The sequence below is a fragment of the Protomyctophum bolini genome (genome assembly GCF_963924005.1).
Source record: "Protomyctophum bolini genome assembly, chromosome: 2".
Taxonomy (NCBI): domain Eukaryota; kingdom Metazoa; phylum Chordata; class Actinopteri; order Myctophiformes; family Myctophidae; genus Protomyctophum; species Protomyctophum bolini.
Window position 1 is genome coordinate 44202009 of NC_137863.1, and position 20212 is coordinate 44222220.

At 40.9% G+C, this 20212-nt stretch overlaps 1 protein-coding gene across 1 annotated transcript; it reads right to left on the reverse strand.

Moving 5' to 3' along the window:
- Nucleotides 1-5512: 5512 nt before the first annotated feature.
- LOC308336533 (transforming protein RhoA-like) lies at nucleotides 5513-19288 on the reverse strand. The gene is made up of 5 exons (XM_080793915.1): nucleotides 19193-19288; nucleotides 13152-13309; nucleotides 7940-8060; nucleotides 7697-7827; nucleotides 5513-5943 (listed from the first exon to the last, which is right to left on the reverse strand). Exons 2-5 carry the CDS (start codon nucleotides 13305-13307, stop codon nucleotides 5773-5775), a joined length of 579 nt encoding a protein of 192 aa, XP_080650041.1. The 5' UTR covers nucleotides 13308-13309; nucleotides 19193-19288; the 3' UTR covers nucleotides 5513-5772.
- Nucleotides 19289-20212: the final 924 nt, after the last annotated feature.

Here is a 20212-nt window from a genome sequence, read left to right on the forward strand (position 1 = left end):
GTTTACAAAGCATTATTACAACTGTGCATATATAAACCTGGAACCTTTATCATTTGAAATACTTGAAAGTTACACGACACAATTAGAAGCAGGTTCCAAAGAAGATGTGTATATACAGTGTGTGTGTGTGTGGCGGGGGGCATGACTTTACTCATGCAGAAATGAACACCGTAAGGACATGTTTTGATTTAGCACTACATTATTTACATACGCATGTTCTGAATTTATACTGGACCCTCGGCCCTAAAGATGCTGTGCTTTTTTGATCTGCAAGCTTGCAGGCGGTGTCACTGCCACATACTGTGCACTGCATAATTGATGACCAAAAAAAGCAATTCAGATTTACAATGATTCTACCCACCCTCTTCGCTCTGAATTTGACTTGTTGCCATCGGGCAGGAGGCTTAGGGCAAAACTAGCTAAAAAAGGGTTACAAAACTTCGTTTGTGTCAACTGCTGTGGACATTTTAAATGAGAAAATGTTTAAATAGTTCACCTAACACCCACTGTTCATGATCACTGTTTGCTGTGTTTATGTGAATGCATTTTAAATATAGTATTTTAATGCATATGTGTATTTTATGTACCGGTAATGTTTTATTGTTGTAACTGACTGCCGGTGTGCCAAAGACAAATTTCCATTTTATGTGAATTTAATGGACAGTAAAGTTTTCCATATCCTTATCCTTATGGCTCTCCTTTAATGTTTTCATAGTGTGCTCATTGATACAGTTGTACTGTTTGTACATACACTATACAGTTCAAAACACAACATATCCATAGAGAGGTTATTTGAGGTAATGAGAGTATCAATCTGGTGCTTGTTTTTGTATTTGCAAAATTGCCCTGAAAAGAAAACGTATCATGTAGTCCACCACCACAGGAACATCTAACTGGCTTATTTATCATGTTCAACATCAACACATCTCTTTGGCCAGTAGAGGGCACCAGACTGTACATTATAAAATGTACTTGTACTTGTGACATAGCCAGCAGCTCTACTTACTTTGCTGGTATAATGAAATACAAGGAGGCATGCATCAATACTTATATTGTTGTCAACACATGTCACAACATCTACCCTCCTACGGACTATTAATTAATGAGACACAGCAAATACACGTTGACAGACATGTGGGTAGATGAGCAAACAGAGGCACAGAAGAGGAATGTGTGAAGAGTCTGAGCGAAAGAGGGCAGTCACTACTGGGCCTTCTAAAAACTGGAAAAACTCAAATTATTCCAAAAAGTACGAAAATGTTATGTTGCTATACTGTACATAAGAACAAGAACCCTGTCTTGAAGGGTAAAACCTCCCAAAAGGGCTTCCCAACCTAATTCCTAAATCGGTTAAGACAAAAGCTCAATCTAAGAAATCTTTCTGAGGTGTTCCAGCAAAAGTAAAGGCAAAATGGAATAGTTTTCAAATAGTTAGTTGGTTCCAACATCCTGTGGGGCAAACAGCCCCTGAACCTTATGAAAAACCTATAATGCAAAATATTTCTAGTTCAGTCATGTTTTGGGGGGGATAATATAACACTGACAGAAGCTCAAGAAACCACCTGCAGTTGTTTTGCATTGTGAAGTCTTTGACTTGTTCCAGTGTTACATGAATTCGTGTGGAATTGCCCTTTGTGAAACATGTCAGAAATGTCAGTCTGAATCAGCTGGTTGCCATGTGTATCTGCTCAGTGCCAAAGGTACATAGGGTTGCCAGGAGAGAAGGCACACTGGGAGAAAAGCAAACTCCTCGCAAAAGAAGATTGGCTTCTCTCAGAGGGGTCTCTAGATGCCAGGACAGGACAGCAGGATTTCTGTGACCGTGCTGAAATGTCAGACAGACTCACAGCTGGCACATTGCCATTGTATAGCCCAGGAAAGATGAAGTACGCTTGCTCACATACTCAGCCACACAATAACAAGGGACGCTTCATATTATCAATGCCTCTGCCATTCCAGCTTCAGCTGTGTCCCTGCTTGTTCCAAACAGCCATTGTGCATAGTTCAGTCATGGTGGCTTTTGTTTGGGCCTTTTGTGAATATTGCCATGGCGATGACATTAAGTAGTGATTCCCAGCACCTGAGCTGAGCTGATTTGGAGCTCTATAAGAGCAATTTATGTGTCTGTGATCCACATAGCAACTGACGAAGGTCCCATGCAGGACCCAAGCGTTTGCTTGCTAATTTCAACTCACTATGAGCACAGAGAACTTTATTATGAGCATCTAAAAATAAAATAAATTATATTTTCATAAGTCTCCTAAAGTCTTCCTTAATTTTTTTTATGCAGTGAGCGAAACCTTTTATGAGTTTTTCCTTTCGTCTCAAATGGCCACTTAACAATAGCCACTTAAGCTGTATATAATGTGTCAAATGACAAATAATCAAAATATCATTTTCATAAAGACATGCCCAAAATATTACTGTTACCACCAGGGTCGAAAGTGGCTGAGGACAGTTATGTGTTATTAATTATGTCCAATAATCAGATGGGAGGGGGCATTTGTCAGTTCACGATCATGCAGGACTGTAGCAGAAACAGGTAAACGTCTGTGACATAGCTACAGACCAGGGGTGGGCAACTTTGACGATGGAGAGGGCCACTATATTTCCACACTCACTCCAGAGGGCCACGTTGCATATTACTGTCGTAGCAAAAAAATAGCCGATTTGGCCGTTTTGAGCTTGTAGATCAACTATTTTTGCTATATTCAGAACTGAACAGTTGTGTCCCTCTTGAGAAGATTACATATACTTTGAGAAGTTCAAGGGGTTTTGAGAAATGTTTGAAGATTTGGCAGCCCTATTTGAATTACCTGTATCAGTATTGTTATAGCTATCTCAGTCTAGATCGATTGCTTCCGGAAACAATTTTCTCTGTATTGTAGATTTGTCTCTTGTTTTGTTTTGTTTTGTTTAGTTTAGTTCTTTTGTTTGTTTTCCATGTGGGTTTTTTTGTATATTATTGTTGTGATTATGTTCTAACTGTGTTGTCTTCTATGTATGTGGGGAGGGGGGAGGGCTGTGGACGGGCGTTCTGTGTATTTTGTAAAAATTGAAAATAAAAACAAAATATAAAAAAAAAAAAAAAAAAACTATTTTTGCTATATTTGAATTGAAATCCTGAAAAAAGATTTGGCAATTTTCTTTTATCGGAATCCTGAAAAATTGCCTTTTTATTTAATTTCAAATTAATGTAGTTGCGAACGCAGTGATTGCGAACGCAGTGAGCACTTACTATGAGACCTAGCAGATCATGTCTGTCTGTCTGTCTGTCTGTCTGTGTGTCCCCCTTTTGTGCCCATATATGGAGCTGAGTGATTTGTTTGTGATTGATGCAACACACTCCATATTTGGACGTATAGCTGCGTTCGCTTCCCGCGTTTGCGCGTCTTACTTGTTATATAGTTATGTTAACGTTATGAACTAAATCCAAACACATTGGACATACAAAAGCGGGTCATGTTTGCATGTTCGGAACATCAGAACATCACTATTCTGATATTAACCCGAGGGCCACATTAAGTGATGGCGCATGTGGCCCCCGGGCCGCCTGCAGTTGCCCATGCATGCTACAGACGTTTGGAACACAAACAGTGGCGTTGATGTCTGTCCAGAAAGAGACAAGAAACCATTAGCTGTGTGGGTGGCAAGGTGTGAACAGCACAGGAAGTGCTTAAGTCTAGCTAGGTTCACGTTTCACAACACTGTGTAAAGTGAGCTGCAAGCCAGAGGCGCTCCGACAAACACAAGTATACCGCACAGAGCGGTCAGTACACATGATGTGTGCAAGCCAAGCAGTGCAAAAATGAAAACAACATATCTTCAGGAAAACTCTCTCCCTCTTATGGCGATGACGATGACAACAAATATAGCACTGATGCCACACAAAGGATCCGTTTTGGACAAGATCTTCAAAAACATACAAGCCCAGGGGAATGCTGCTTAATTGTCCAAAGGTTATGGAGAACACTGTCGCTGACAAATGTACGTGTACATTTATCATCGCTCCTCTTAATAATGACAAATAAAATCTAAACAAAAATAAGTAATTGCCGTATTTATGATGAAGAAAAAGCGATAAGAAGCTTAACCCATCCACATAATATAACACACCAAGTCCATCTCTATAGCCCTCCTCGGGTTTTAGATAGGCTACTTCCTGATGCGAAACTGTTTTATCCACCATTCTATTGTTTGTTTGACCACATAACTAGTGAGCATAACAACATAGACGTTCACGCAAAGCTTATTTTCAGAAAACGGACACAAATATCAAAATGGAAACAAACCAGCACTTTCACATTACTGCTATATTTGTTAGGAGTGGATCGATTCACACTATTTCACAGCCATATAATACTGAACAATAATGCTGCCCGAAGGTGTGCTTAAATGTTCATGTCACTATGGTGCAATCACGGAATGTGAAAACTACAGTCCTTATTACTTCGCCTGGTGGCTTTGTAACATTGTCCATGTTTGCAGTGTGTCCATGGTCAAGTTTTATTCACCTTACAGTCAGTCAGACTTATTGACAATTGTTCTTGACTTTAGAAAATATCAACCGGGTAACGGTTGCAAGCCAGTCCTTGGAGGCACTGCTTGCAAACAAAATACAATCATGAGAATTGTAGGAACACTATAAGAATGGCTAAAAGAGGGGAGTTTGTTCTGTCAACATGGGTTGTGTCGAAATGTTTCGATAAGACTATGTTAACTTTCAAGTTTCGACCATAAAACTGCACACAGTCTTTTCATTTAAATATGAGGTGTGAGCTATATCTCAGTCATTCTCTGTAGGGATGTCAGGCCAAAATCTGGGCCTTTGCTTTCAGTACAGTATCTTGTGACTCTGCTTTCCGAAAAGCTTTGCCTTTTTAGGAACTTAACCCAGACTTCTAACCAGCACCAAATGTACTGCCAAATCTGCCTTAATAAAGCGTTCTGGCTCGGCCACCATGTGGTGCTTGTGTTTATAGGCTCCATGATTTATCGACAAAACCACACCGGTGTAGAGAACACAAAACTAAGCAGACTCCCTCTCCACGCTAAACACAACTAGTAAGGGACGATTGAATAACACAAATGAGCTTACCACATAAATAAATAACTCAGCCCTGGTGTTTACGTAATGCACCCAAATAAACCCTTGCGATGGGAGATGCTGACTGTGACTGCCCTAACCTAACCAATGACATAGACACTTGATTTGTGTGTCTTGTCATGAACAGCATACAAGAAGAACAAACCAGCTATAAGAAAACAAATGCTCAATGTTACAGCCAGATAACGAAAAGGACAAAGCTATACCTACAGTACAGTACAATCACCCCCTCACGATTCACGGATAGCACTTACTCTGTTCCACCCAACCAGGGCAATAAAAAAAAAACCCAAACTGGCTCTCTCTTACATACATATACGATACATGTCGGTCAGGCTGGGGCGGTGATCAGCCAGGGGGGACAGAGCAGCATGCATTCCGACTACGTGGCTCCCGCGTGCGGGCAGGGTTAGTATTAATGTGGCGAGTCGGAATGGCGATGCGTCGGAATTGCACGTTAGCCAGAGAGGGTGAAGCCAGAGGGACACGATGACACGCATTGACCAGGTGCAAAAAGGCTGTCACAGCGTGAAATGTGTGATACAGTACGAAGATGCCATTTGGTAAAGAAAAAAAAAGTCAGTCCTTCTCGCTTAGTTTTCTTTTTTTTTCTCCTTTCCGTTGGGGGATCAGCTGCTAATCGAGGAGACTGACTCGACTGCCTCTCAGAACAGCAGGCAGCCCTTCCTCTTTTGCCTTCGGACCTGCAGCGCCGCCCTGGTGGCCATCTCGAACACGTCCCGGACGCCGTCTTTGGTTTTGGCGGAGCACTCCAGGTAGCCGAAGGCGCCGATCCGATTGGCCATGTCCCTGCCCTCCTCAGGCTTAACAGGCTCCTGGACACAAAGACCGTTGAAATAAGACAAACATGACTCAATGTAATTGTCATAAAACCTGATGAACATTCACTTGAATGTGATTTACCATGTTTTTGAGTGGTGCAACCACTCCTATAACCAGCAATGTCCGTGTACACCTATGTATGCATCAGTGGTCATGAGCACGAGTATGTCACTTATTAATAAAGAGAGAGAGAGAGAGAGAGAGAGAGAGAGAGAGAGAGAGAGAGGAAGGGGGGGGGGAGAGAGAGGGGAGTTGCACCACTCGGTTCACACAGGTGTGATTTTTTATATACAAGGTGTATTTGTTGTCATGATTGCAGCGTCCTAAAAATAAATACCGGTAAAAGTGTCTGCAATATGGCATGAACAATGTCAGCCTGAACTGAACATGTAAATCCCCAAAAGCTGACATGATGACTTTAGGCTATATACTCTTTGTCACACATGTCCTGGGCATGTATGCAGAGAAAGAAAAAGCTGACAGCGAGCTCTGAGAGGGGTTAGAGGCGGCTTTGTCGACATATTCCTAGTACTAGCCAAACCTGGAGACAGACTAGAATAGGTTGACAGTGGCATGTTCTGCTATTCTATGAAAGAGACGGTCCAATGTGTGATATAGGGACATTCTATGCCATTCTCTGACTGAATGGGGCAGTTTGTGGCTGGTGTGGAGTCTGGACACATGTGTTCCCTTAAGCTATAGCCATATGATATAAGTTACATAACCAGGAAAGGTTTCTTTTAAAGGAACATTTGACCTTTTTTCAACATCATTCATCTCCAATATGTGGGTCCTCCTCGTCGCGAGTGACATTACTACCGCTAGTTTGAGCCAGAGAGTCGGAAAATAAATACTTTTTGTTACTCCACTGCGCCCTCTACCAATATTGCCAAGAGAAAAATTGGCAAAAAATTCCTTTCTGGCCAAAAAGTGCATTTTAAAGATGTAGTGGGGGGGGGCTCAGAGTGCGTCCACTAATGCTGGTCTGCATTTATAACAGTTCCATAGCTCTAATGAAGGCATTAGAGCTATATGGACCCTATATATAACCCTAACCTAAAATTATGCCTAAACCTTACCTAATCCTTATTTGTCCGCAAATTCATGTATCATGCCTCAGATTTTTATTTACTTAAAAAAAAAAACTTCAATATAATCAATATATTAAATATTCTCTGCTGGTGGTTACAGTAGGTTATGAGCTGACCACCCAAGTATCCCCGGTCAGAGAGAGTATATGTGACACCAAGGTATATTATCAACAAGGTCAGGTTTATTATCTCCTTAATCCATGGTTTATTATTCAAGGACGCACGGCTGCATAGAAGTGATGTGTGGAGGACTCAGTGAGAGCAGGTTCTGCATGTTGCCCGTGTGAAGGCTGGAGACTGAGTGAGGAGTGTGGGGTGAGTTGCTGGTTATATAGGGCACACCTAGACTGTGATTGGTCATTGAGTTGAGTGGTGTGATGGCAAACACATGTGTGATTGTGGATGCAGGGAATGGGGAATGTCCATCAGAGGCTGCCACTTTCCTTTTTAGTAAGGCATTTGCCCAGTCGGACTCTTAAGCTGCCCTGTTTTTAACTGTTTTATTCTTATTTTTATTTTACTTTTTTATCTGTAGCACTTTGAGATTTGTTTCAAATATAAAGTGCGTTATAAATAACATTTATTATTATTATTATTATTGGGACAGCATGAGATAATTCACGACAAATATAATATTGATATATTTATTGGGCACCTGCTTCATCTTGGCCAGTTCTCTCCTTGTGTGCTCATCGTTCCTCAGGTCCTTCTTGTTTCCCACCAGGATGGCTGGAACGGTGGGACAGAAATGTCTCACCTCGGGCGTCCACTTCTCCGGGATGTTTTCTGAGAGATGAAAATGCAATGTGCCATATATTACCACCCACGTTAAACTCATGAACGGAAATTCTTTCGCTGAGCTATCAAGGATACAATGTGTTCACTTTGCGCCCCTTACCTAAACTGTCAGGGCTGTCAATAGAGAAACACATGAGAATAACATCAGTGTCTGGGTAGGAGAGAGGCCTCAGCCTGTCATAGTCCTCTTGGCCTGCGGTATCCCACAGTGCCAACTCCACCTGGAACAGATCCAACCAATACAGGGGATGGGTATATACAGATGGGTACAGCCCGCATGAGCTTGTAGATCTGCTATTTTTCAATAGCTAAAGCATAACATAATGCATAACATAACGCCCAGAATGCGGGTTAAGGTCCGTCCTTATAATAACCATTCATTATTTAAGTGAATTAAATGTTTCCCCCAGAAACCTTTTGTTAAAAAAAAAAAATCACCACTCTTTTTTTAGCCTGCAAATGTATGATATGACAATAATATGAAAATTGAAGTTTAATGTTGTTCCTAATAACTTTAAAAAAATGCAACATCATTGCTGTCATGCAACTGATTTGTAATTGTTTCCTGTGCACCTGCCAAAAAAATAGGAAAATATGGGCACTTGTCCACACTGGATGAAGAGTATAATTGCCCATTGTTCCCATTACATAAACAAATAATCACCAGCTCTCAGCTCTAACCACACAGTTATTATTGTGCCTAAGTTACCGCTATGCTCCAAATAACTCAAACGAAGAGTTCTCTTTTGCTGTGGATGCAATGCTTGGCACGCCCGGTGCTAGAACTTTAATATTTCCTTTGATGTTATGGTTATACGATGACGGAATCAAAACAATGGTTTGTTGGGTCCTAAAGGGTTTTTGAGTGTCAAAAGCTAGCGGAAATTGTTTTGGTATAATGTGGTTGTCGTAATTAGCTTAGTTAGATAACTTGTTTGCAATAATCCTTGTTGCAAAGGATCAAATCTAATCTAACGAGAGCAGGGTGAACAAAAGCAGGAAAAGAGAATGAGGTGGAATATAGGCTAGCCTATAATCCATTTTCTTTTCTTGCCCTTCTGAACATAACAGATACATCTAATCGCATCTTATCTGGAAATGAGGGACCGGCCTTACATAGTCGTGCAGTCCCAAGTTGATTCATTTATTCTGTTAGGGAAATGGTACCCATTTCCCTAACAGAATAAATAGAGCATCACACCAGATACCTCCTATTCCTAGGGGAGTGCAAACTGCAGCATTGTAGCCACTGTAATTATATTTCCATAATTATGGTGGTCTGTATTGTTTAGCGGCGCCCATTGAGTCATGGTGATTACTGCCCACATTCATAAAGCAAGTTCATTTGTATTGCACATTTCAACAACACACAAAAAGTGCTTCATACAAAACACAGACATTTAAGACACAGATCATTAAGACATTGAAACACATTATAAATGGTTAGAATTCAAGTTAAAAGAAATCAGAAAGCTTTCTCAACCATTTTGTCATAATTATACCAATTGCGCCCCAACCCGATAACTGCTATATTTGGAGTTCCCAACGACGATGCACCAATTACCTCTCCCCAAAGCCAATTTCATAGCTTTTTCTTCACTCATAGCGAGGAGACTTATTCTCCGCAATTGTAAATCTGATAAACCTCCAACATTCTCAAGTCGGGTCAAGGATGTTCTATCCTTTATAATATACCATTGGAGAAGCTCAGATACAACAGGTACAAATCTCGCCAGAAATTTGTAAAGGCTTGGTCCCCTTTCCTTGAATTCACCCTTTCACTGTATTTTGATGCTGTGTAGCCAATTAAGTGTTTTCCTACATGTAATTTGGTTCATTGTTGTAGCCCCTTAATCTAGTAAAAGGCAAATATTATTGTATTTATTTTATTAATTTATTATTTATATCCTTTACTACCTGGTTATTTTTTATTTATTTTTATTTTTATTGTTGCTTCTTTTGTTGTCTTCTTTTGTGATGGAACCGGGGAGGGTGGGGTATATGTGGGGTTGTTTGTCTACCAAAATTGAAAATCCTATAAATAAAGTTATTAAAAAAAAAAGAAGAAAAAAATAGATCAGAAAGATAAGACAATAACATTACAGTGAAGAAATTATTAAAACAAATCTCAGTATATAGGCAGTATAGCAAACAGAAAGGCCTTTTTAGGTTTGATTTAAAAATCACTTGAGTTTGTTCCGGATATGTGGTGCATAAAAAAAATGTAATGCTGCTTCTCCAGATTTAGTTCTGGCTCTGTGTTCTTCTCAGAAAGCGGACAACCTGAGAAGTCTGGACTCTGGATGATTCATGAGGTATCACAAGACCATCCATTTATTTTGGCCCTGAAGAACCATTAAATGCTTTTGCTTTAATGAACCAACTATTGAAATCATTTATTTCACGGACTGGAAGCCAATGCAAACATCTGATCTGGTATCAGTTAAGGACTCGCGCAGCAGCATTCTGAATCAACTAAGAGCTGTGTTTTTAGGGAGCACTGCACCGTTACAGTACAGTCAAGTGTACTGAAGATGAATTCATGATGGACACGTGTTTCTCCTGCTGAGACATTTTAATCCTTGATATAGTCTTGGTGATTAAAAAGCTGACTTTGTAACTGTGTTAATGTGGCTATTGAAATTAAGGTTTGATATGACTATACACCAAGGATGTGTCGAGGATTGTCTTGTCACTTTTAAACATTACTGATTGAAGCTGAACACTGATATGTAATCATTCTTTCAACGTTCAATGTTTTCCTTGAGGAGATGTCTGTGACATTGATTTGTTTGGACCATTGCTATTGGTACATGCCGGTACATTTACAGCCTTGGAGAACTCTGTGTGTTTTTGTCTGCTTTAGATGTGTAATTAATTAAAGACACAACGTAATCCCCGTCCTTTAAAGGGCCACTTCACCCCTTTTTGCAACCAGATGTTATTTTAATGATGTTTGGCTTTGGGAGACAAGAAACACTTTCCTGGCCCTTTTTCCTCAAGATGTCTGTTGAAAACATTCAACAGGGCTGGAAGTGAATGACAATGCAGTAGATCATGGTGTTCCCACAGAGCACTAAGTATTAGTCAACGGTCCCAAAAATAGAGGGTTGCAGAGTCAGTGTGGTGGAGGGTGAGGCAGCTCTCCTCTCTTGACATGAGCGATGAGAGCAGTTGTGTTCCCTATGGACTTACTACAGACGCTTGGAGCAACAGAACCAAAACAAAAACATAAAGTAACAGAGCTATTTTTAGAAGTTGCCCATAGCCTAATGAAGGGGGAGATAAGAGAACGCCCTTTCTCCCAGAGAGAGGGGGGGGGGGGGGGGGGAGCATTCAAATTATTTTATACTGAGAACTAGGGCTGCAACTAACGATTATTTTCATAATCGGTTCATATCGGCCGATTATTTAAAACGATGAACCGATTAATCGGATTACACTTATTTAGCTATTACCTTAAAAATATATCTTAGGTTATTTTGAGACATGTTCTAACTAACAAAAAAGATAATTCATTCAAAAATACATTTGATTAACTGCTGATTAGGCTGCTATTCAAATAAAACACAAACTAAATTAAAAACTCATTCAAGCAACTCATGGTGTCTTTAGGCTTATATTCTGACTGCATACATTTTGATTAAAGAATAGCTACACATGTGTCAGTCTAAAAGGACTTACTCTGAACTAAAACAACATGTTTTGTTCCTGATACTATAATCATCGTGTCATTTTGCTCTGCAGTCGCTACCGTGCAGCCGTCATCAGATTGTAAAGGGATAAGAGCGACGGCTCACTCCTCCTCAGTTGACAACTAATTGAATAATCGATTCGATTACGATTCATCGATTCATCGTGGCAGCAGCCCTGCTGAGAACACAACTGTAATCCAGCAGCTGCGTCCCCAGTGAATTGAGCCTCTTATCTCCCACCACAATCACCCCCCACCCCCCCCCCCCCCATCTAAACCCAGGTCCAAGGAGCATAGATCTCTAAGTTTGTATTTCCTGCCCAGAACACAACGGTTCATCACCCCTTCTAGCCCCCACTACTATACCTCCTCTAGCAACCCCCTTCTCAAGTGCAGGAAATGAGAGCGTTTATCGGGCGGTGGAGAGGGAGCGGGACGGCCTTGGGGAGGCGGAGGAGAGGGGGAATTATTGTCAATTGACATCCCTGTTCTGCTGTCTGAACAGGAAGCCAGAGAGCAGAGAGTCATTTCCTGTTTTGTTTTTTTGCCCAAGTTGGTGGTTATCCTGCAGGCTTGCAGCGGCAGCGGTGAGGCGGTGGTGGTCAGTGCGAGAGAAACAAACAAAGCCCTTTGACATAACAGACCATCTGCTGGCTTTTGGACATGCTGCATGGGCCCCCCCCCCCTCCCCACTGCACTGACCAACTCACCGTGACTCAGATGATGATGTCATATACACACAGTAAGACATAACACACGTCTAACTATGAATGCACCACGTCTCTGCTGCACATACTGTACTGTAACGTACGTACGTGTGTGTGTGTGTGTGTGTGTGTGTGTGTGTGTGTGTGTGTCTGTAATCCTCGAGAACCGTTCCTCCCACCGACTTCAACGCGACACACGTTCCCGGTGTCGAGTCTGTCGGATTGCCGGTTGTCCTAGAACCGGCACAAAAGCCTCTGCCCCGGGCTCTGTATTAAATGGCCCTATAATTAGGCCTGTTCTGACATCACGATGATGTTCTGCATAGACTCCATATTTGGGCATGCCTGACAAAGAACTCCATATATGGGCAATAGAAGGGGGGACACAGACATAATTGCTGGGTGTTCTTCTGACATCACGATGATGTTCTGACATCGGCATATAGTCAGGCGTATTTTGGCATGCCTGACAGAAGAGCTTTGATGTTCCAAGTAGGCAAGTAAGTGCCCAATGGGCACCGCTCTAGTACATAAATAAATGTAATTTAAAAACACAGCCATAATGATTTGCGTCCAGCCACTAGAGCCACTTCTCAGAGACAATTCTAGAAGTTGTCATTTTAACTATTCTTTGACATCACTATATTAAAAAAATGTTTTTTTAAATCAGTGCTATTGAACACCCTTTACGTCGGTGTGTTAGTTAGCAAAGTATAAAATCACAAAACACCAAATTTGATAAGGCAAGTATTGCTTTGTTTTCAAAATATTAGGTTTTCTAAAAAAAAAACGTATATTTTTCTATGTAATGTATTTGCATTACAGCAGACCCGCAATCTGTGCACACACTGCACAGTATTATTGAATATTATTATTATTATTATTATTATTATTTATTCTCCAGCACAAACCTGTTTTCCGTCGACCTCGATGTCAGCGATGTAGTTCTCGAACACGGTGGGCACGTAGACCTCTGGGAACTGGTCTTTGCTGAAGACGATGAGAAGACACGTTTTCCCACACGCTCCGTCCCCCACGATCACCAGCTTCTTCCGAATGGCTGCCATCTCTGCGGAGAAACAGAGTTACCTTTTAGGGTAACAAGACAACTCACCCCCATTTCTGTTTTCCTCCCAGAATTTTCCCCCAGTGAGGGGTGGGAGAGGCTGGACAGCAGACGGCATGGACTTTGGATTTCTCTAAACTATAAACTTGCATGACAGCAGACAGTACAAATAAAATATAATTTATGAAAAGCTACTACAGTGAAGTCTGTTCACAGAAGTTGTTGTAGGATATGTGGGGATTTATCTGACGAGGTACCATTTGAGTGGGCAAAACGTTACATAATACTAAATAATACTAAATTGTTTATAGGGTCAATATAAGTAAAATAATATAGCCTTTTCCACCTGGAGTATCTTTTTAGATTTCTCCAAAAAGAATACAAACAGCATATTACAAAGTTATCCCCCCTCACTGGTGAAAATTCCGGGAGGAGAAACGGGCAAGCACCGGGGTGAGTTGTCCAGTATTCCCTTGTAGCATATCGTTGAACCTTTGACTTACATTCGCAGGGCCAGGGATTAACAGACAGAAAACAATCAGAGCACAACTTATTCTTGTTGTTTCTACTTTTCAATAGACCACAAGGAATGATAGAGAGAGAGAGAGAGAGACAAGCTCCTTTCTTTATCCTTTATGGAGAGAGACAAAGAGAAAGGCAGAAACATCAAGCCATTCTATCCAACTCTGCCCTATTTGTTTCAAACTCTTGCAGCGCATGTAAAGGTTAAGCCTTAACCTTAAGGTGTCCACGAAATTGGAACAGCTGCATGGTTGTTGGAAACTCGGTGGTTTCCTAAAGCAAAACAAACGGTGTTCCGCTCTCTATAATCTATGTGCTCTGCTGCTCTCTCAAGTGGCCTCATTTCTTTTCTATACTGATTAATTTAATTTATGGGAATGAGGGATGATATAGGAAGGAAGGAAGGAAGGAAGGAAGGAAGGAAGAAACTGGAAGGAAGACAGGAGGAAGGAAATGATAACATGTTTCACATTTACTGGTAGGTTATCAATAAAGATAAAAGTGAAAATGCCAGAGAGATGCCTACATGACAAACACTTGTTACAACACAGAATAGTACGGACGCATACCCGGCGATAATAATCAATGACTTACAGCTAAATTAGAAATCATAAAATATCTCTCAAGGTCATATATATATCGTGAAATGACCCTCTGCCATTTTCTCTGCTGTGTTGCATTACGTTTCTTCAGTAGTTGAAGATATTCTTTTGGCAAGTGACACAGCTGCAAAGTATTACTTAACTATTAGCAGCGCGCCGAGCAACTGATGGATGAGGTAGGTTCTGAGAGAGCTGGTTCGTAGGGGCAGCTCTGCATAGTGTAATCTGGCACACATCCACTTTAGCAGACAGCCTTCACAGCAATACCCTTCACTGTAGCACCCGCTTATTGGAGCAAATTCATCTTCTATGTCTGTGCTGCGGGCAAGTCTTTCACAGCTAGCCCACTACTCCACTTCAGATAGTATATGCAAATAGCAACTCTGAAACATTGTCTCGAATAGAACACTAGCTGGAATCACGAGTGAAACAACAGATGCTTTGAACAGTGGGAACCTAGAGATAGATTGGTCCGATTTCAGATCCACCTTCCTTAGTTGCCCTAGGATAGTGCGAGAGCATACTGTATAGTGTATACCACTGTTCAGTGTTTCCCAAACAGTTGGTTTGTTTTTAATTATTATAATTGTAATTGTAAAAAGCAAAAGTTTTCATGAATTAATACCAAGTTAAATGATTTTTCTAAGTAATTTCTTGAATAAATAAAATGAAAATGTAGGAAATTCCATAAATTAGAAAACAAATGTTTAAGAAGTAGTGAAAATAGCCGATCTACACGCTCACAACGCGGCATGAAGAGACACGTTGTGAGCTTGTAGATCTGCTGTTTTCACTAGTTTGGGTCCCGGGGCAAACGTCTAATCTCTCTTTTTCAGGTCTCGACCTGAAAAGCTTGGGAACTTTGGCTGTATACAGTACTCAGACGACTCATGGTGTTAAATGTTATAGGGGCTTTTTCTGCAGGCATTTTGAACATGACATAAAACATCTTGGCGATCAAGAAATAATCAAATGTATTTCAAAGAACATATGCAGAGTGTGGTCCACACACTGCACGAGGAGAAAAGCCAAGACTTTGCTGATATGTATTGTTCCGTTTAAAAGCAGGTACGGTGTTGTGGCATGGCGTCACTTGTTTACATCGCCAAACACATCCAACAGCTAAGTGTAAAAAACTGTAAAGGGGGCCGTCGATGACTCTAAACTAAAGCTGAACATGCGGGAGACAGAACAGCCATGGCCCCAGAGGCAGAGAGGCTCATCCTGTGAAACAAAACAATCCACTTCCGGTCCAGTGGAGCCCTGGGAGGTACTTTTGGCCGCAGTTCTGTTTGAACAGGCCTCTGCGGTGCCTGGGTAAGACGAAGACGAAGAGGGCTGCCAAAGGCCACATGCACACACACACGTATGTACGCACGCATCCATGCATGATTGTGCACACAATGTTGATCTGCTATTTCGGTGTGCAACATGCACATGGCAACGATCGAAGCTAAGTCAGGTTTTATTAAAGTTATTCCAAATATTCAAGACACAGCCAAGCACTATAAAGATGAGAAGGTAGGAATTACGCACATCGATCCTGAGCTCCCAAAAATACATTTTTAAAAAGAAAAGAAAATAAAGTTTGGGAGCTCATAGGACCGGTGGTGTGCGGCCTTTCTATACCTTCTCATCTGTACATATTTTTGGTCAGCACCCGTAGAATCTTTTGAGATGTGTGCGTGTTTCCCTTTTTGGATTCTATTTATCTTGTTTCCATTCAGGCCCTGGGTAATCAATGACAAAGCTATTAATGAATATAAATATAATATAGGTGTAGGTAAAATGTGCTATCTATCACAACAAGTAATGAAAATACATCTTTTGTTAATAAATGGATATATGTACAGTATAGCCAGGCTATACTAGCCAGTGTGTATGTGTACAGCGTCAGCCAGCCTATCGGCCGGGCAGATATATCGGCCATTATTTGCATTTTTTACGACATCGGTATAGGCAATTATTAGCCTGGAATCCAGTCTAATTCGCTATATTCTCATTTGTGGAGCGAAGTGAGTAAGAAAATAAGGCAATTATGCATGACAAGTGGTTAATAAAATGACAGAAGCACTACAGAATAAGTGAAAACATGCTAGACAAGTAGATATTCTCCCCATGCATGATTGTAGATTCCCATCAAAACTATCTAGTCATAGTTGGTCAATTTAATTCACCATCTCATTATTATCGCAGATGATCTTAATAATAAGTACTAGCTATGTGACATCTAGAGAAGTTACTATGAATATTGAAGAACACTGTGATTCATGTAAGAGAATTACATCCAGAACCTTGACCCTCTGTAACATGTTGGTACCCAGAAACATTACATTACTGGTGGGAATAGCCACTACAATACATAGGGAAACAAAAACACACCGCCACGTCCGATATTGTATTTGTGCAATACCGCTTCTCCGGTCTCCTTCTTTCCCTCTCCCTTGTGGGTCTTAGAAGCAAGCCAAAGTTATGCAACCGGCTGAGTGAACATACTTATTGCAGAGACCAGAGTGACCCTGGCCTAAGGGGGGGTAGGGCTTAAAATCTTCACATCTACAGTATGCAGACTAAACAAAGCAGTTGCGGAGCACAATTGAAGATTGCAAGAAGCACAAGTTCAAGGACAAATATCTCTAAAGAGAAGAGACTGGCAATCTTTTGTGCTTGCAAATTGGGAAAAATATTATGGTGAAAATTCCAACTATTGTTTTGCTTTCCCAGACTGCCCGGTGATGCACTTCTTGTTTTCTTTTCTTTTCTTTTTTTTTATGCTGTGCGCGGGTCAGACGATGACAACCGTCAGATTATTTCCTGGGTTTTGGGGTGTTTACGAACTGGCTGAAACAAAGTTCTAAACACAAGGCTGGGTTTTGTCCCAGTTTTGCCACTCTGGCAAATGAATTCCATTCACACAGAAAAGAGATGGATGATATAACACAAGAAACAACTATTACATCCACTAGACTATGAAAATATTCCACTCATTAGTCATGACTGTGATTTTCCAGGGCATCTTTCTGGAATTTATGTTTTTTTAGACCAATCTCCTATAATCTCCCCACTTTTTTTTCTCGCATTTTTCTTTTTCACGCCCCTGGTCACTTACCAGTATACAATTAAATGAAATTGAACAAAGCATTAGATTGCGGGAGTTTAAAGCACAGGCACACTGGAATTTATTTCACCTCTTTGTGCCAATCTGAGAAATGGGCCAAAGTTCAAAAAGTGGCAGAATCCATTGCTGTAGAGAGCAGGCAGTTAAGAGTCAGAGATTGTCTATGACTCTAAAATCATCATCATATACTCAGGCATAAAACAAATGGTATATCATACTATCTATGAAGAATGCCTATAGGCTCCAACACTAGCCTCTAACTAACTCAACTGTATTGTACAGTTTAATATTTTGGAGATGGCACATAGGGCTTTGAGAAGATAGTTTCACACTAGACATTTCGACATTTCCGACTAATGATACTTAGGATACGATGACCAAACAGTTAGAGCAATGCATTCGTCGTTCATTTCACCCCACTAGAACGGTCCAATAAGTTGTATCAGTACCGTATGCAGCCTTTAACCACATGAATCCTATTCACCCTGTTTAGCAAAAAAATAGCAGATCACAACCCGTCACGTTGCAAGGACCAAGTAGGGCGTAGGCCGTAGGCTATAGACTGAGTATAGACTATGCCTAGGCATAGGATTTAAATGGTGAAGACCAGGAAAGGACAACATTCAAGCTATACCATATTAGTAGCCTACTATAAGAAATATCTTCAATCATCTAGTAGTCCCATTTTGTGATGTCAATATTACCCAGCCACAAAGAATGTGAGGGTTTGTAATGCCACACTAGTGGCACTGGAATGTTGACTACGGAGATTGGACAACTGAACTCTGGAAAGAATGAAGACCAAGATTCCAAGTTACCAGTCACTCTACTATACTAGATCAAATATTACAAAGAAAGACACATGCTATGCTCTCTCTCTCTCTCTCTCTCTCTCTCTCCTTGAAGAACTTAATTGGCATATTATGGTATTCCATTGATCAGCCATAATAACAGTGCTGTGGCTATGGCTGGGTGTCAAATGAACATATTCTCCTCAATCCTTTGACACTCGTGCTGGCTTCTGTCTATTAGGCTACAGTAGAGTGGTGTCTGGACTCTCTGGAGGACTCACAGTCACAGTTTCATGACTCAGACTCACAAGCAGTGTGTAGTCTCTCAAAAAGAGGGCGCTCTTTCTCCTTTATTTGCCGATGGGTACTTCTCAGATTGTAAGCATGACACCTGCAAGTGCATGAGCTACTTCTCCCCGCCTCAGAAATAGCCCTAAAACTGAAGTCTCATTGGAACGTATATATTTGACCATAGATGTAGGCTTCGGTATGCCTTAGAAAGGCATCTATTTCCTGCGCATGTAACATGTTCCAACTTTAATTATGAATTATTATTATTATTACACTTATTATTATTTAATATTAGTATTATTGTATTCGATAGGAAGAGAGCTACTGTAGGTCTCAGACTGTAGGACTACCTCAGTCAGTCTTCTTCTTCACATAGTCTGTCGATAATAGACATATAAGAAACACCATGGTAACTAGAGCAACTACAGTCTACACTCATGCAGTGTTGAACACTGACTGGAGCCAAGAGCGTCCACAGACATTTAGAAACTGACCACAAGTACAACTACTGCGTACAGAATAGCCTAGGCTACTTGTATAATGAATATACTTTTGTCATTACCTTTTGTCAGCCAGCAGAGTTGATGTTATATTCTTTTTATTGACCACTTGTTGCTGCTGCTGCTCCTCCTCGCAGTTGCGACACACGCGCTTTCCGTGGCAGGTGTTACAGTTTGACTAGTGCCTGGTTTGTCTGGTTCCCTGGGCTGGCTTTGCGCGTGCATGAGCCGTCTTTCACAGCTGTTTCATGAAGGGGGCGGAGCTATCTTCTATCTTCTCAGAGCTCGGAGCTATCTTCTATCTTCTCATTAAATATCCATCCGATTGTTTGTGGAATCTCACTTGTATGAAACAGTGACAACATGCACTTATAAAACACAGTTAGAATGATGAAAATAAAAAATAAATGAAAATATCTGTGGGATTCGAACCGTCTTTGCAATGAACCAAAATAACCTGGGAAGCTGTGCGCAGCGAATCACACTATGATGCGCTGACAACTGCTGTAGGAAACGATGTAATTGATCCTATGTGTGTCTGTCCAGGCGTGAACTTGGGAACAGTATAGTCACAGCATGCCATTTCATCTTGTGACTCTGGTTTTTTAACGAATATAACCACTCCGATTGAACTGATCAATGAATAGCTGTAGAAACAAGTCAATGATGTTGGTATAGTCACATCATGAAACACAAAGGGCCGATTCATACTCCTATTTTACGCTGTTTCGGCGCTGTAGTGCCGAAAATGACAATGCAATGGCAAGAGTTTGTTTCACGTGTGACTATACCATATTATATCACAGTCACAAGTTGACATGTTGCACTGCCTGCTAGACAACAGCAGGTGGTGCTGTTTTATGCTCTGCACAGTGTACTCAGTTAAAGTCGTCTCTTCGGTGCTACTGAAAATTTCTGACGAGCCGAAATCATTTTCGGCACTACAGCGCCGAAACAGCGTAAAATAGGAGTATGAATCGGCCCTTTGTGTTTCATGATGTGACTATACCAACATCATTGACTTGTTTCTACAGCTATTCATTGATCAGTTCAATCGGAGTGGTTATATTCGTTAAAAAACC

Bases quoted from the DNA above. Each gene is read 5' to 3' on its own strand.
- LOC308336533 (XM_080793915.1), bottom strand. From the start codon at position 13,307: ATGGCAGCCATTCGGAAGAAGCTGGTGATCGTGGGGGACGGAGCGTGT. The intron at 8,061-13,151 runs GTTTGTGCTGGA...GATCTGTTCCAG, and splicing joins TCGAGGTCGACGGAAAACAG to GTGGAGTTGGCACTGTGGGA. The intron at 5,944-7,696 runs GTGCCCAATAAA...CTTTGTGTCCAG, and splicing joins AACTGGCCAAGATGAAGCAG to GAGCCTGTTAAGCCTGAGGA.